The 16897-nt window shown below is 40.2% G+C and overlaps 1 protein-coding gene across 2 annotated transcripts in view; it reads right to left on the minus strand.

Annotated features, from left to right (window-relative positions):
- Positions 1 to 16897, minus strand: part of LOC120403590 (cytoplasmic dynein 1 heavy chain 1) — a 67488-nt gene that overhangs the window by 30645 nt on the left and 19946 nt on the right. For both annotated transcript variants that reach the window (XM_039534848.1, XM_039534847.1), the window contains exons 19-40: positions 15927 to 16037; positions 15636 to 15845; positions 14926 to 15072; positions 14446 to 14612; positions 13425 to 13598; positions 12413 to 12578; positions 12141 to 12329; positions 11847 to 12041; positions 9901 to 10183; positions 9326 to 9426; positions 8356 to 8515; positions 7734 to 7977; positions 7341 to 7524; positions 6432 to 6644; positions 5982 to 6220; positions 5688 to 5844; positions 3888 to 4115; positions 3397 to 3627; positions 3096 to 3236; positions 1618 to 1851; positions 692 to 898; positions 485 to 606 (exon numbers count right to left, since the gene is read on the minus strand). In XM_039534848.1, coding sequence (XP_039390782.1) covers positions 485 to 606; positions 692 to 898; positions 1618 to 1851; positions 3096 to 3236; positions 3397 to 3627; positions 3888 to 4115; positions 5688 to 5844; positions 5982 to 6220; positions 6432 to 6644; positions 7341 to 7524; positions 7734 to 7977; positions 8356 to 8515; positions 9326 to 9426; positions 9901 to 10183; positions 11847 to 12041; positions 12141 to 12329; positions 12413 to 12578; positions 13425 to 13598; positions 14446 to 14612; positions 14926 to 15072; positions 15636 to 15845; positions 15927 to 16037 — 4103 coding nt within the window. The remainder of the gene's footprint in view (positions 1 to 484; positions 607 to 691; positions 899 to 1617; positions 1852 to 3095; positions 3237 to 3396; positions 3628 to 3887; positions 4116 to 5687; positions 5845 to 5981; positions 6221 to 6431; positions 6645 to 7340; positions 7525 to 7733; positions 7978 to 8355; positions 8516 to 9325; positions 9427 to 9900; positions 10184 to 11846; positions 12042 to 12140; positions 12330 to 12412; positions 12579 to 13424; positions 13599 to 14445; positions 14613 to 14925; positions 15073 to 15635; positions 15846 to 15926; positions 16038 to 16897) is intronic.

Here is a 16897-nt window from a genome sequence, read left to right on the forward strand (position 1 = left end):
CAAATTGTTGTGCAGTACCAGGTCAAATGCCTTACCTAAGTAAATTTATTATGTCAACACTATTATCTTTATCAGTTAAGCTTGCAATCTCAAAAACAACAAAGTTAGTTTGACAGGATCTATTTTCCATAAACCCATGTTGATTTGTATTAGTTACATTGCCCTCTTTTAGTTGTTTAAAAATCAAGTTCTGTATCAGCTACTCCATTATTTTGTCTGGGATCTAGGTCATCCCGTTTACCCTTTTTAAAAAGTGGCATTTTAGCAGCTTTCTTCCAGTCTTCGGAACTTCCAGTGCTCCAAGACTTATTGAAGATCAACAGGAGCTTGCTGGACCGTTAATGAGCAGCTCTTTTGGATGCAAGGTATTTTTAAACCAATATTTGACACTACAAACTGGATTCCAGTATTAGAATGTAAAGGCATCAGATACTCCATTTTGCAGATCAGTACTATAGTTTAGTAGCTTCAGAAAAGTATTTACCTATGTGAAAGTGGTTTCCTTCCAGGATCGGTAGGTGGGTTACAAGCTCCAACAAACTGAATCCTCTCTAATTTCACCCAGGTCTGATCCGATGTACGGTAGAAGCCTCCATGTTCCACCATCTGAATGAGGGAATTATTATAATATAAGAAAGTTTCCATAATAGAATAATAATAGTATAACCCTTAGTTTCACAACAAAACAAACCTGTCTAATGAAGGATATGACTCTCTGCGTGCCATACTTATCCATATCTGGCAAGTTGATTTCATCACAGAACAGCACCAGCCACTTTCCTAGCTGCACCGGAGCCAGCACCACTCCATTAGGTGTACGCCTGTACTCACAGTAATGATCAAAAGTTTTCAAAAGTAGCTCTGGGGTAGTAGCACTAGAGAAGTTAAGTCCGACCACCTTAAAGAAAAAAAAAGGGTAAAAGAGGTAAATCCATGAAGACACTGGATACATTTTAATAGCTTAAAGTCTTAGAACCAGTTTCAGTAGATTATCATTCCTCAGTAACCAATATATGCCACAACTTGGCCTTTATATTGAAAATATATGCTGTATGTTGACTAGATACTGATCACTGGATGCTGTCTACACAAGTATTTGGGTCACTACAGATATGTAAAATTCCTTATAGACTTTGCCATCAAAGTCTGTTATGTGCCAGTTGTACCTACTTGTACCCATACTGTCTCTCATCACTGTTAACTGGTTTAAACACTCATACCTAGACGGAACAGCTACCTGAACTCAAAATACTTTTGATTTAATACTGAACAAGTGGGCGAAAAAAAAGCCAGCACTACTGCTGCTAGTTAGAAAGGAAGAACAGATGGCCTTGAACTGAAGCGACTCCTGGAGTTAGGAAGTGTCTAGATCTTCCTGGTGACTATGGGCAAGTCACTGATTTCTGCTTCAGTTTCCACTCCCTTTTACAGATCATATTTCTACCACAGAGTATTACAAGGATACATTCATTTAGTTGGGCAAAGAGCTCTGATACAATGAAGTTTTTGCCATCTAAGTAGAAAGGTGTTGCAGTAATCAGAGTAAACCTGGTAGGCAGCTTTTACTTGTTATAAATTTGCTATTATTCAAAACCCACATAGAAACAGAACAGTTACCTCCATATCAGGGAGGGCTCGGAGAGCACTGAAAAGGGTCATAGTCTTTCCAGAACCTGGTGGGCCGCAGAGCACCAGGGGTTTGTGTTCCGCTAGCCAAGTATACAGCAAAGCTTCATGGCGGACAGTATCTAGGGTTGGTACGACAACATCAGGAGCAGCAACCTTGTGGGTCTCAACTTCAATCTGAGGAACTTTGGACTGCCATGGGACCCATTCACCTGTAATCGACACCTAGGTGAACAGAAACACAGTTAATGTACAAATTTAGTAGAGAGGTGTTCCAATGGGGTTCTCATCACAACCTCACCTTATTTTACACAACTTCATGCTTTAATCTGTGAACTCAGTTAGGCTTTTAACACCTGCAAATTTGATGCTGTGGGACTAGTTTAGAAGCAGCTTGGACTACACAGTACATTACGTACCAACTGAACAAACAAAAACAAAAAAGGCAAAAAAAATCAAATGTAGAGTGGCTTGCCTTGAGCTAACTTGTGAGATATTGATTTACTCCCACTGAGAGAGGTTGATTTAGAAATATAGCGTCATTCTGATTTTGTTTCCTTAGGAATTAGGTTTTATAGCCTCTTGTACTTTGTATAGCTTTGTCAAGGTTCCTTCCCCACTCTGAACTTTAGGGTACAGATGCGGGGACCTGCATGAACACCTCTAAGCTTAACTACCAGCTTAGATCTGGTCTCGCTGCCAGCATCCAGATTTCTGAGTCATCTGGAAAAAAACTCTCAAATACTAGCTCCCTTTTCTGGATAGTCTTGAGAGACTTCTTCACCAAGTTCCTGGTGAACACCGATCCAACCCCTTGGATCTTAACACAAGGAGAATTTAACCATCCCCCCTGCTTTCCCCCACCAATTCCTGGTGAGTCCAGATCCAATCCCCTTGGATCTTAAAACAAGGAAAAAAATCAATCAGGTTCTTAAAAAGAATGCTTTCAATAAAAGAAAGGTAAAAATCATCTCTGTGAAATCAGGATGGAAAATAACTTTACAGGGTAATCAGATTCATAGAGCCCAGAGGAACCCTCTCTAGCCTTAGGTTCAAAATTGCAGCAAACAGAGGTAAAATCTTCTCAGCAAAAAGGAACATTTACAAGTTGAGAAAACAAAAATAAAAGTAACACGCCTTGCCTGGCTATTACTTACAAGTTTGAAATATGAGAGACTGGTTCAGAAAGATTTGGAGAGCATGGATTGATGTCTGGTCCCTCTTAGTCCCAAGAACGAACCACTCCCAAAACGAAGAGCACAAATAAAAGCCTTCCCCCCCACCAAGATTTGAAAGTATCTTGTCCCCTTATTGGTCCTTTGGGTCAGGTGTCAACCAGGTTTCCTGAGCTTCTTAACCCTTTACAGGTAAAAGGATTTTGGTGTCTCTAGCTATGAGGGATTTTATAGTATTGTACACAGGTTTACAGTATTGTCCCCTTCCCTTTATAGTTATGACAAGGTTATTACCTCATAATCAATTATGGGTATGTTGGGTGCCGTGGGCAATGGTACAGTGGTGATTCTCCTAATGTATTCTCCCAGCTCTGCTCTCATTTTCAGACGGCTGTCTCCAGAGAGTGACCACAGTATTGCATAGACCAGGTATCTCTGATGGAAGACAAGAGAAAGATTAGTCCACACAAATGCAAAAAAGTATTACTTGTGTTCGAAGGACAGCTGAAGAAAATACAAGGAGACTATTCAATGAGCCTGGTAATTGTGTTCATCTTTAGGCTTTCAGATCACTTTGCTGCAGTATTTACTTTACCTGGATATAACGCTCCAGCTGATCAATCTGCATAGGGAAGTCGGGATGGTTTGCGTTGTACTGGGCTACATTGCGACAAGCCTGATGCAACATAGAGAACAATGAACCAAGACAGCGCAAGCGAGTCAGGTCCATGATATGCTCTAACTTGAAAGCATGTTCAAGAGCTTTAGTCACCAGTCCATTAGATGTGAAATAGGGCTGCATAATTGTTGCTGCATCTCTTTGAATCTGTTGGGAAAGACATTAGCATTGTTCAAGGAACTTGGTTTGTAGTCTTAAGTCAGAACACTAGATTTTAAAATAAGTTTGTCTATAGCAGGGGTTCAAAGTGTCATACTTTAATTGGGGGAACACCACACAAGTTACATTTGGTTAACTCAATCTCTACTTATATTCAGTACAGCCTGTAAGATAAGCTTTCGAGGCACTTCCTACTTTTAGTGGGTCTGGTGTCAGTCCACAGTATTACAATCCATTCCAAGTTATACCTGCAACATTGGAGAAGCTGCTTCTTCACCTTCATCTTCTTTGCCCTTTCGCCTGCGCTGAGCTTCCTCTTCACCTTCATCCAGAGGGATGCTTCGTAGTCTGGCCAAGAAGTTATTGAATATCATGTCAGTGCTTAGAACATCTTCACTGAACCAGACCATTCCGCACCTTGACACTGTGGCCAGAGTAGCATATTTCAGATCCTGTACCTCAAACATGATACGCACCTAGAGAGAAAGTGCAGACAGTTAAGAGACGTTAGATTTTACGTTCTACTGAATCTATTACAGTAACTCCTCACATAACGTCGTCCCGGATAACACTGTTTCGTTGTTATATTGCTGATCTGTTAGAGAACATGCTCGTTTAAAGTTGCGCAATGCTACCGTACAACGTTGTTTGGCAGCCTTCTTTGTCTACTGCTTGCACAAAGAGCAGCCTGTTGGAGCTAGCTGGTGGGGGCTTGGAACTAGGGTGGACCAGCAGCCTCCCCATCAGCTCTCTTAAGTTCCCTGTGCAGCAGCCACCCACCAGGCTATCAATTGCCAGGCAATTCAGGTATCCCTCCCCGCACTGCCATGTGCTGCTCCTGGCCTCTGCGTTGGAGCTGCTCCTGGGAGCCTCCTGCTTGCTGTGAGGGGATTGGGGGAGAAGAGTGGTGATGTCAGGGTGTTCCCCACCCCCCTCTCATGTACCCCCATCTCCACAGAGCAATGGGGGGGGGAACATGACAGGGTTCAGGACAGAGGGAGCTTGCTGGCAGCAGCTGCTGTCTCAACCTGCTTATCTACTTAAAAAGGCAGTGTACTTAGAGTGGGGTCAGCGTACTTAAACAGCAATGTGCTTCACACACACCCGCCCGTGTACGTGTACATGTGTGTGAGATGCACCCCTCCCCCTCAGCTCTTTGGAAAGTGGAGGGAGTGGTGCACGCCAGTGGGATAGCATGAGCTCATCATCACATTCAGTTTCCACAGGGAATGTTTGCAGCCACTGCCATGCTGTGTCTCCTCCCTCCATTCATGCAGCCTTGTAGAGAGTGTGAGGCTCCATTAACAAATGTGTTTACCCTTGAGGACTCAGCCAAGTGCTAGTTCGTGATTTAGCAGCAAGGCATTCCCTGGGAAATATCCCACCCTCCTCTGTGGAGATGGGGGTACATGAGAGGGGGTGGGGAACACCCTGATATCCCACCTCAACCAAGTTCCACAGTCATTATTGCTGTGTACAGTACTAAATTGTTTGTTTAAAACTTATGGGGTGGGGGGTGGGGGGAAGAAAAATTTCCCTGGAACCTAGCCCCCATCCCCTCCAAGTTACATTAATTCTTATGGGGAAATTGGACTCGCTTAACATCATTTCGCTTAAAAGTAGCATTTTTCAGCAACGTAACTACAACGTTAAACAAGGAGTTACTGTAAAAGCTCAGTTAACATGCTTCTCTAAACTCCCAAAAAGCCAATAGGTGGTATAAAAATTAGTTTTGTCTTAAAATACATAAGATACCTTATGAAGTTAACACATAGTTAGACATTCATTTATAATCTAGTGTTTCCTACTCTGGTAGGGTTAAACCTGACATGACAAACTCCATAACCACAGATGGGTTTTTAAATAATTCAACCAGACCATTGCATAAGACCACTTTTGCTCTGATGCAATATTAACTTTACTCTGTGCCCACAGGTTGTGTGATGAGAGCCTGTTCATGTCAGCTACCAAAAGCAGCAGAGATTACATTTTCAGTAGATTAAACTATTTAGAAATGCTGAAATATTTGTAAAAACAAGAAACTTTACATTTGGTGGAAGGCTGAGACGTTCTCCATTGGGCAGAGTCAGCAGTTTGTTGTCATCCAACACGGAGTTTAAGTTCTCCACCCATTCAGGATCTACATCCCCATCAAAGATGATCCACTGTCGTTTCTGCAATTCACCTCTCACATTGTCTATGATCCTAAGTTCAGGAAAGCATTTAGTGTAGGTTAAAAAACACAGAGTAATTTCCCCTTCCCTCAATCCTCCATGGCAATGACAACATCCAAGGATATCTCCAATAAACATAATATAAGTTAAGAAGTGGCTAAGACTCACTTTCTCAGGACATGTGTAAACAATCCATCTGTCCATTCTCTGGTATTTGGATCCAAAGTGCCATAGAGGTGATCTTTGCTGATTGCTTTTGGATCAATGATGTGAGCAACACCTTCTACACCCTCTAGCCGCTCCAGGGCTTTTAGCAGCACTCTCCAAGCCATGCTCTTTCCACTTCCAGAAGGACCCACCATCATCAACCCATGATTGATCTGGGTAATTTGATACAGCTGAAGAACCTGTGACAGAACAGAAGGAGCTGTCACTTAAGACTTGCATTTATTAAGATTCAAATATATTAATCTGGAATCACTTAAAGCTGAAACTTATTTTAGGTATTCTGTCTATTTGGGGAGCAGTTCTATTTGATTTCTGTATCACGGAATATGCAAAGTGTTACATGTCCTTTTGTCAACTCCACATTGTAAGATTTACAATATCACAACGTACCTTTTCGACCCACATGCCACCAACTTCTTCTCCATCACCATAGGTAAGGTACATTTCCTGACACACTTTCTTAAGCTCCTCTCGCAGGGCTGTCATTTCACCACGGTGATACTGTACTCCAGGGAATACATCGGACAAGAGACTGAACAGCAGTGGGATGTCTTCTGCAACAAGTTTGGGTACCATTGTTTCACACACACTCTGGATCAAAATCTACAAGGAAAATGTCATGTTTTGATTAGACAATACACCGTAAGCAATGAATATCTGCATTAGTCACACTGGTGGAAATATTTCAGACAGGTCATGCTGAATACTCAGACTGAAGAGTATATTGATATTTACTAGGTTTGCATTTAGCATTCTTATTCCCTGCAAAAAACTTATTTGATGTTGAGTTTTGTATTTGTGCAAGATCATTTATGACAGTGCATCATGAAGATAAGTATTCCCTGTATCGCATCACTTTAAGCTATCACCTAATACAATTTCCTTAGTTGAGGAATGACAACTGTACTTGCCTACATAACATTTATCTAAAAGTGATATGAACTGCAGGAGTTCATTCAGAATATCTACTCCACTTGGAATATAGTCAGGACACCAGACATTTTATAGGAGTGGTGAAAGTTTGTGATGACCACAAACCATCAGGTGCCTCTGTTTTATTGTAAGAAAAACACTTCCAACAACTCAAGCACTGATTGAAACTCAGTTCAACCCACTGAAACCGCCACTCCTATAGCCTAAAATATCATGACTTCAAGTAAATACGACACTTGTGAACTTAAATAGATTATGTTTATGCTAGATACAGCAGATGTTTTACTGTAAGTGCTCATATAAAGGCATATCTACTGTAATCACCTTTGCTGTGAATCAATATAAAAAAATCTGTATACGTTTTACCTCTTGTTCAGGTAGGTTCTCAGCAATTTCCCCTTCATCAACAACTTCACCACGCTCTTCCTTCTCCCGCTTTATCTTCTGAATCCTCTCCCTCTTCACATTTCCTGCACTAATCAGTACACTCTTCAAAGCTCTTAAGCCAAAGTCATAATGACTTTGAGAGGAGAGCTGCTCATCACAGAGTCTAAGGATAAAAGATACCAGAGTCAGTTTTAGACATACTAAGATCACAAAACTAATGTTCAACAGTAAAGTGTCAAGCATGCTTACTGTTCTATGTTCTTGCTATGGCGGTTTCAAAACCAACTAGAGCCACTTTAAGTTCCAAATTTAAGTACACGAGTGATTTTTTTAGTGGTTTGAATAAGACTTGTTTAAGTGACTATTACTTACTTGAAGAATGGGACAATCTTATTGGCAAGCACTTCAGCAGTACGGAAACCCTGAGAGTACAACATGACCTGGGCAATCAGCTGGCGGTCTGGCTTTGTCATTGCCAAGCTACGGAACAGCTTCTTCAAGTTGTCTGGAAGATTGGATCTACCCGCATAACCAGGATTCATGGTGATGAAGATAGCCATGTCTGGGCTCACTTTAACTTGTTTATTCAGCAGCTCACAAGTAATAGGTGCGGAAGCTAAAAGTAGTTCACAAAGTATTTTTAGTTACAGTTGATTTTGTCTCAGTCAAACCAGCTATCAACTACAGTAGTTGAAACTTCACTTTTAGTATCCTGTATAGTTTTGTTTATGGTACAACTAGTCAAACATTTTTTTCTACCACAACACTAAAGTTACACAATGTTGACAGTGACTGCATATCAGCTGACAGCTACTTCCTTTAATTGTTTAATATTTAAATTACGCTTTCAAATTTAACAAAAAATAATCTGGACAATGTGGGGAAACAGATCAATGAGATTTCTCAAAAGGACCTATTTCCAGACATGCAAGTGAGGGCATTCTTTTGACAGAACAGCTATACAAAACCATTAGCAATGAACAAAATTGCATACTCTTGTCATAGTTTGGATTGCAATGTTCTCGTAAGGCTTCCTGGATGCACTGAACCTGCTGAGAAACAGCAGAAAGCATACGCTCCTCAAGTCTGTTGAACTCATCAAAGCAGCCCCATGCGCCCACTTGACAAAGTCCCACAAAGATGCGTCCCATTGCCTGCAGGCAGGGGAAAAAAAAAAAAGAGAGATAATCTTTATACACACACAAAAAAAGTTACCTTAGTTATTCTTCCCTGTACATGGTGGAACTGGTGTAGACTGGATTGGATTGAGGTTATATACATTAACCCCCTATTGTGTGTGTGCGCGCATGTGTGTCAGTCTCACTCTTTATTCTGAGAATCTTTATACTTTCAACTGAAACAACTACTTCTCTACCTACTCACACCACTCTTGCTTCTCAGATGTTTCAGTTTTTCAATGCCAACCTCCACATTCTAGAATGTATAAGGCACTACTAAACAACTTCCACGCCTCTTTAGAGAAAAGTCTGTTACTTAATTCTAAAATCTCTGCAAGCACATTCCTAAGCCTGCAGCAGAATTTAAAGGTAGTTACAATGCCTCAATATATCAGGCAGTCCATTGAGATAAGGAGTATGTGCAGCAAGATATCCATTAGGAGTCAGCCAGTTACACGTATTTGATTTCTACTAAAGTAGGTCTACTTCAGTTGGTCACACAATATGACTGGGGGATTGTAATGGAAGACTGTAGTTTGAAAATATTTTAAGTTACCTTCCTAAAGCTTGCAGTTCAGATTTAATCTTGCTAAATTACTGTCTAAACACAGAGCACGCAGCTTCTAACCCAATTCTGCTTTAGGTGGTAGTTGAGGTCCAATGAAGCACAGTAAAGTAACCAGAATCTATTTTACCAGATACAGGAACAAGCTTTCAAACTGTTTTGAAATCTACAAGCTGAATGGTATATTAATGAGATCGTAACTTAAAATGAAGATACTATACCTGGAAGTCAAATGTTTCATCACAGTTGAAAACCAGAACAAAGCGGCCAAGCTGGTGTCCAAGGGCCTTTACAGATTCTGTTTTGCCCGTACCAGCAGGACCTATTTTTAGAATGGGATAAAAACATTACTCTCTTCCTAGGCACCAAACTGACAATATTAACATCTAGAGTCTAAGGGCTGAGCTACAGTACCGCAGTAAGTCAGCCCAAGTTACGCTATTTCAGTTACGCGAATAACGAAACAGAAGTTTATGTAGCTTAGGTCGACTTACTGCAGTGTCTACTGCTCTCCAGCTGACTTCCCTTACTCTTCTCAGGGAAGTGGGAGTACACAAATAAGTGGGAGAGCACTCGCCTATTGATTTAGCGGGTCTTCAACAGACCTGCTAAATCGACACCTGCTGCCTTGATTACAGCAATGCAGATCTACCGGTAAGTATAGACACAGCTTAAGTGTTGCTCATTTTTCAAAATTGGAGTCTCAACTATGGAAGTTACTTTATTAATATTATAGCTGATGCACATCAGTCTTTACTTTTAACAGAAGACACACAGGGAATAAGTACCAACTTACCAAATGGCGAGCCTCCAAGTCTTGCCTCCAAGGCTTGCGTCATTGTCAGGTAACAGCGGTCAGTAAGAGGAGTCTGAACTAGTTTATCCTGAACACCAAGATACTCAAAGCCATAGTTGAATTTGGCATTTGCCATCTGAATGGACAGCTGTTGCAACACATCTGTCTGTTTTGGGTCAAAGTAGAATCGCATCTGGCTGAGCCACTCAAAGGATTTGGAGTTGTCAATTTTACTTTTGATCAGTGATCTTGTAACATCTCGTTGGTGCACTAACTCTGTAATCTGGAGAACAAGCATCTCATTAGTAACCACCACAAAAAAAAGACCAGGTACACTAATAAAACCAACAGTTTTACTGCATAGCACTGCACCTCAATTTATGAAAAGCCATTGCTCGATGCCAGAAAGCATCATCTAATATCCATCCTCTGGCTTGCAGAAAGGAGGAGCTAGTAAAAAAAGTCTGTTCCTTTCAGTCAAGTTTCAGGCCAAGGCATGGTTCTGAAACCACAAGAACTGTCCACAAGCAGAGAAAGGAAGCACATCCGTACTCATCCTGCTAGACCTTTCTGGCACCAGATACTGTTAGTCACCAGATATTCTTGTCTGCCTCCAAGAAGCTGTAATGATGAATGAGAGTGCCCTTAAACCAGCTCACATTTTCCTCTAAGAAACCCCTAGTGCTGCAGAGGAACAGTGTTTCTACATCCCTCAGACCTCACTTCTGAGGTCCCACAAGTTTTAATCCTCTACACAAGTTATTCAAAGTCTATATAAAGACACCAAGAGAATCGGTGAGACACTATGGAATGAAATCCCAGGAGGTACAGACCAAACCTGAGCTCTCCATCTCCATTCCCAGCTTTCAGTAGCTGGAATCAGCAGCTGAATGAAGCGCATCTGACTAGAGCTGAACCCAGCCAAGACTGAGATGCTGGTAGATAAAGAGAAATGTTTCTAAGAACTTGCTTCCTCTAAGACTCCACTATGGAGGGCACCTTCCCCTCACACTAGTTTATCACTAGCCTTCAATCCTTTTGGATGCCCAAGGCACAAAAAATGTCAACTTTCATCTGCAATAGGCCAGAAATTGGCACTTTATTGTATCAGCACAGATTTGGACATGGTAAGGCTGAAGGTCCATAGGTTTGATTACTGCTAGACATATCTAGCAGTGAAGCCACACCCTGTGAGAAAGCTCCAACTAGTACAAAACAGCACTATTTTCTTGGCAGCACAGACTGCCACAAACACCGTTCTGTGGCTATGCACTCTACACTTGTTCCCCAGTTAGAAGTTTAGTTCAAGGTTTATTTTATGTGAGCCTTTGAACAACAGGATAGCTTATCAGTTGCACATGTCTGGTGGAAAGCAGAGCTTAGGAGGAGCTGGAGTTCTGCTATGAATTCAGTGGGCAAGTGATGACTTAAGACTGATCGCTAAATGCAAAAAAACCCTTCAGTTTAGCTTCTCTTTCTTTCTTTAAAAACTTCTTCATGTGCCTATGACAGCCCCACACACAAACACAGAAGTTAAGCTATTTCTCCTATAAGTTGTTTCTATTTTTAAACAGCTGAAGGAGCTCAGACACTATGTTATGGGAGCCATGTACATACGTAGATGATAAAAGTTAATATAAACTCTAGATTCATAAATCTTATCTACTCTCAGAATAGGAGATTGGGTGGTATATTCCAAGAGTTGTTTCTATTCACTAAATAATTCTTCAGAAACTTAGACTACATTGACATTTAAGTTCATAGACATTATTTCAAGTCAGGCATATGTAATCTCTACAGAAACAGCTGTTCCTCAAGAAAGCTTGATGGGAACATTTTAGTTTTCCCTAGGTGTCACTTTCATGATTTGAAGATGGACAGATGGTGTTTAAATTCTGTAAGAGACGGAATGACTACTTAAGGATGGGGAGGAGAGCATTACTTACCAAATGTTCCAATTTCCTTCTGCGGAGAGGTGGCTGTTCCATCAACACAGAGTCAGCTAACACATTCAGTGTGACCTCAACATTAGCCAGCACAGAGTGCAGAGGACTGCTGTCTCCTCCACCACCCATGCCACTCAGAGCAGATTCCACGTTCTCTGACCATGCAATTTGGGCTGACAGGACAACAAGCTGGGCCTGAACGTTTAAAATACAGTTAGATTTTTGCTAAAAGTTGTTCCTCCCACAAAAGCGTATTATATAGTTTGCTTAGACAAACGTGAATAAGATGGATACCTGATATTTGTCAATCCAAGAAATATAGAGAACTGGATCAATTGAAGTTGCTTTACCAAAGATTTCTACTTCAGTCACAGACTCAGCAAGCAGCTTTGCAAGTGTGACCCTCATTTCTTTTTCAACAAGTGTGAGCCACTCATTGATCTTAGGATGTTCTGTGATAGACACGGGTGTTTTGAACAGCACCTGAAACAATTAAATGTGTCATTTTAGTTCTCATTTAGACCAGGTTTGTAAGTTTGCAAAAAACCCTGAAGATGCAGCTCTACCTCCTCTCCTTCACGTGATGAGATCCCCAGAACAACAGAGTTATCTTCATTCAGGATGATGCTAGACACTCCAGCAAACATTTTCTTGAAATGTTTCTGTAGCTTAGCTACATTCTTGCTGTTTCCTATGATTTCGAGTAAGTCCTCGTCACCAACGAAGTAGAACCTAGTATTAGAAATAAGGTTAAAGCTTTTTAAAACAATTGACCACTGAGGTGAAATAATTTTTTTAAATTAATTAATTTGAAGGCCCAAAATTAATATATTTATTTGAACCTTTATAACCCTTATAAAACCAGGGAAATATCTGCTAGATTGTGCAATGCTGTGTAATTCCTTTCCTCCATACATCTGTTAGCTCATAGTAAAAATACCTCAGGCCTTATTCTCTGCACTGTTTTTAGTCTATCTAGAGTTTTCTTCCCACCCAAACACCTCATTAGCAGATATTTGCCAGATATAGAAACATTATGAGACAGCAAAGCTCCCACTCTCAATACATGCTTGACGTGGAGGTTTTGTTTAGATCTACAATCCAAGGACATGACATACTACTGAGAATTGAAGGCAAAACAGAATGCAACATGATTCAAATATAGAATGATACAAGTTCGTAAAGCTTTGGTATTTGGTTAAAGAGATCCCTATGGATTCATTTAGCTTAATGAAATAAAACTAATTTGAGAATTTCATTATTCAGAACCAGGTGAAACAGCCTATTAAGCAATATATATATTCAAATTATGCCATTTAAGTTACTAATCACAAATGACCCACACAAAGAAACTGAAGTTGATCACTTTCCAGGAAATGGGGCCATAAAAATGTCTAAATTGTTCAACCTTTATTTTTTTATGATTCCAAAGCATTCATGTTTTGATATCTGCAAATGCACTAGAAGGTTGCTAGAGGAACAGAGTAAAAGGATGTACTTAGGCACTACCTGTACCAACAAACAATCCACATTAGACTTTATTCCAACACAATTGGTTGAGGAGATCAAGTTCCTTACCGAGGAAAGGAGGATCTCTCCCTCTCCAGGTATTCTCCCAATGCTTTCTGGATCTTTCCAAGCAAGTCTGCTAATCTCTCCAGTGACCTTTGTACACCTTGGATGTTAAGAACATCCATCACAAGGGGAGATTTGGATACCTTTTTCATAAGTGCCAGAAACTCAGTACTGATGCTGTAAGTGAGAGTGAGAAAAATATTAAGCACACTTTAAATGAGGGATACAATAGTACAAGTTCAGTTACTGAGGGTGAAAAGGGGGGATATCTATTAATTTTATTAATATTGTGTATTATGGTGTGGCTGGCTTTATGCTACACAAAAAATTAATTTAGTTGGAGCACTTCACATGGTACCCAAGAACCAGACAATGACTAACTCAATTGCCGGTGCTCAAATGGACCATACAGTAAATCCACTGCTAATGTCCACCTCTGACTCTCTGGAGAGGTGACTATGTCTGTCCTGGGACAGATGTCCTGAACCTGGTCAAAGACTTTGAAATGGATGAGAGACTGCTTGTTAGCTCAGGGTGGGAGACATCAAATGAAGATTGGACACAGGCAGAGACTGCAAGGCTTGCAATCTACCTGCCTAGCCCAATGCTACATGATGGGTAGAACAAGAGGGGCTACCTCAACTTGCAGGGAAAGGCTAACATCTAGGTAACTTATAGGTCTACAGGTCTTTTATTGTTTTAACCCTTTTCTTATGTGCAAAAGGAAACTATCCATATGAACAAGCTGCTCTGTCACTGCACTCTCATACCAGTCATATGCTTCCAAAGTCTGCAGCAGGGGCCAAAACCCAGATGGACCTGATGAAAACACTACTGGTGAACAGGAGTATTTTGCTCTGGGTCACTAGAACAAAAAAGTGGGGGTGAATCACAGGATTCACTGAGATAAGTGCAGACCTATCACTTGGAAGCGGTGCTTATGCAGTGGGCAGGCAGAGGAACAAAGTCAATGGTGAAGCTTGCCCTGAACTGAGAATTTCACACAAATCCAAAGTAAGTATACCTTTGGAACCTCTGTGTTTCAACAGGCAATAAGTGCTTAATATCAGCACTACCAGTGAAGATCCCCTCCAGGTAGACCCATCGCCTTTGGACATCTATCCAGACATCAAAGAGTGCCATGATGCGATTCAATTTGTCCTCCCAGCTAAGGGCATCTTCTTCAAACACCTAAATGTTACAAAAAACATTAACATTCAGTTTACCTTTAAAAAAAACCAAAACCTTCAGCTACAAGTCAGCATGATTCTAAGAAGTTGGACAAGTAACACTAATCAAGCTAGTTTAAGAACTGAATTGGAAATAATATTGCAAGTTTGGTTAAAGCTATAAAAAGGTATAATCACACTTATACATCTAGTTAATTTGCCAAACTTGGCACACAAGGTGCCAGCTGAACAAATGTACACTAGGAAAAGAATACTAAAACAAGGAGGGAGCCAAAAGCTACCTGAAAAGAAAAAAAAGTAATTTTACATTATACCTTGTAGTATGGTGATAACTTCATGGCAGACACGCTGTTAATGTGCTCCTTGACCTTGTTGAAGAGATCATCCCAACCACGAATCAAACGACATTTGTTCTGATAGTTAACCAAATCCAGTTCGTAAGTGTTCCACACTTCTCTTATCTTTAAGAAAAAAAGAAGTCAGGTTATGAACTCATGTAATAGATTTAAAATCTATTACATGTATTTCATTATATAGAGTAGAAACGTAGTTACACAAGCTTGATTCTTTTTGCAGCGCACGTGAACCTGCAGGCCTTGGATTGCTGTGAATCATATAGTGGAAGATTTCATAATGATGTCTTGTGGGTTAGAGTTAAAGTTATTGCAACTCATAAAATGAAATTACAGAAGGCAGTTTCCAGTCTTCTGCTTAGAAGTTTAATAGCAACATACTAGCTATGTATTTTACTTGATTTATCTTTAAGTTACAGTACCTTCAGTAAACTTGCAAAGCTTTTAATAAAACCCCTAAACCTATGGAGTTTCATATTGTGTCAGTTTTGGTGTTAAATTTACTCAGTTATTTAGAACTAAAAATATATGGTGAAGAGCAAAAGCATTTCACTTCCACCATTCTGGGTATCCAAAAATCCAATTTGTTACATAGCTATCAGCAAATTAATTTACACCTCTAAAACCTCTCCTGCACAATAGATCTAGTGTATGTAATAATAGATACTAGCCTGTTTCAAGAACTCTTCCAAAGCCATCTCTCCCTGAGCCACAAGAAGTACATCTTTGACAATTGCTTCATTCTTCTGCAAGTCAACATCCCAGATCTGTCCCAGGGTTAGTTCAGAGACAACCCAGTTAACATGAAGTCTCTTCATCAGCTGCTTCCAGTGACGATCTTTAAGAGCCTCAGATTTCAGTTCAATCACCAACATGTTTATCTAGAACGAGAGACAGCACATATTAAGTTAATGGATGCACTTACCCTTGATAACGAATTAAAAAGATTAAGTACAGCTTACCTTCATGTAACCCTTCAGAAGTCTCTGAACATATTCATAGGAGGCATACTGCCTCAAACGAGCAGGGAAGTTTTTCAACTGGTTCAGTAAGCCATCCAAATTTTGACGAAGCTGTCAATAAAATACAGAAGCCAAGAATGATTGCTGGTAGTTAATTCTTTCTAGTAAACTGGGTATTACAACAGTTATCTTAACATTTTATTAAACTTTTAAGAATGGGAGAATCCCCCTTAGATAATATTGATCATGCTTTCCTATGCTGCATATATTTAATTTTGCTAACAATCAATATAGCTGTATACAAGGCAGGCAACCCTAGATGTATGAAAACATTCAATTGCCCCCTCAAAACCTCATCATTCCAACAGATTCTCCATGCGTTTGTTGATATATTCCACCTCAGCACGTTATATGGAGTCAACAGTACTGCTTTAAGCTTAATTCATGACTGTTGGTACAATACTAGTTCTCTATCCCTTGATCATTGGAGTAGCACAGCATGTAGTAATTTTACACTAGATGACAGTCGTCATGAAATCGTGACATTCTTCCTTACAGATAAGAGGCAAAAGCCTTGTTTCAGATGTACGTATCCAAGAAGCATCAGCTTGGACAATAGCTTTTCATCAGTGAAGCCGGACAAGCGTTTCAGAAAAGTGCTTATTTAGAGCAACTTAATTTCAAGAAACAGATATAGCATCCATGCTTGTCCTCTGCAGATGTAGCCTATAATTAAATATATTTAAGGTACCGCAGTTTCTGCAATCCTGATAATTTTTCAAGTTTTGCTTTGTAAGCCTTACCCTGTTGAAACTTCAGTTAAGAGGAAAAGTTATTTCTGCTGCTCTGTGCTCCAAGTTAGATTAAGATAGAGGCTACATTCTCAGTTCTGTTTTTCATATGCCAAAAAGACCCAGGTACGTAAGCACCATGCCATATATTCTGGCTCATTTTCAAGTTGTTAGAGCATT

Source organism: Mauremys reevesii, linkage group 4 (genome assembly GCF_016161935.1).
Source record: "Mauremys reevesii isolate NIE-2019 linkage group 4, ASM1616193v1, whole genome shotgun sequence".
Taxonomy (NCBI): domain Eukaryota; kingdom Metazoa; phylum Chordata; order Testudines; family Geoemydidae; genus Mauremys; species Mauremys reevesii.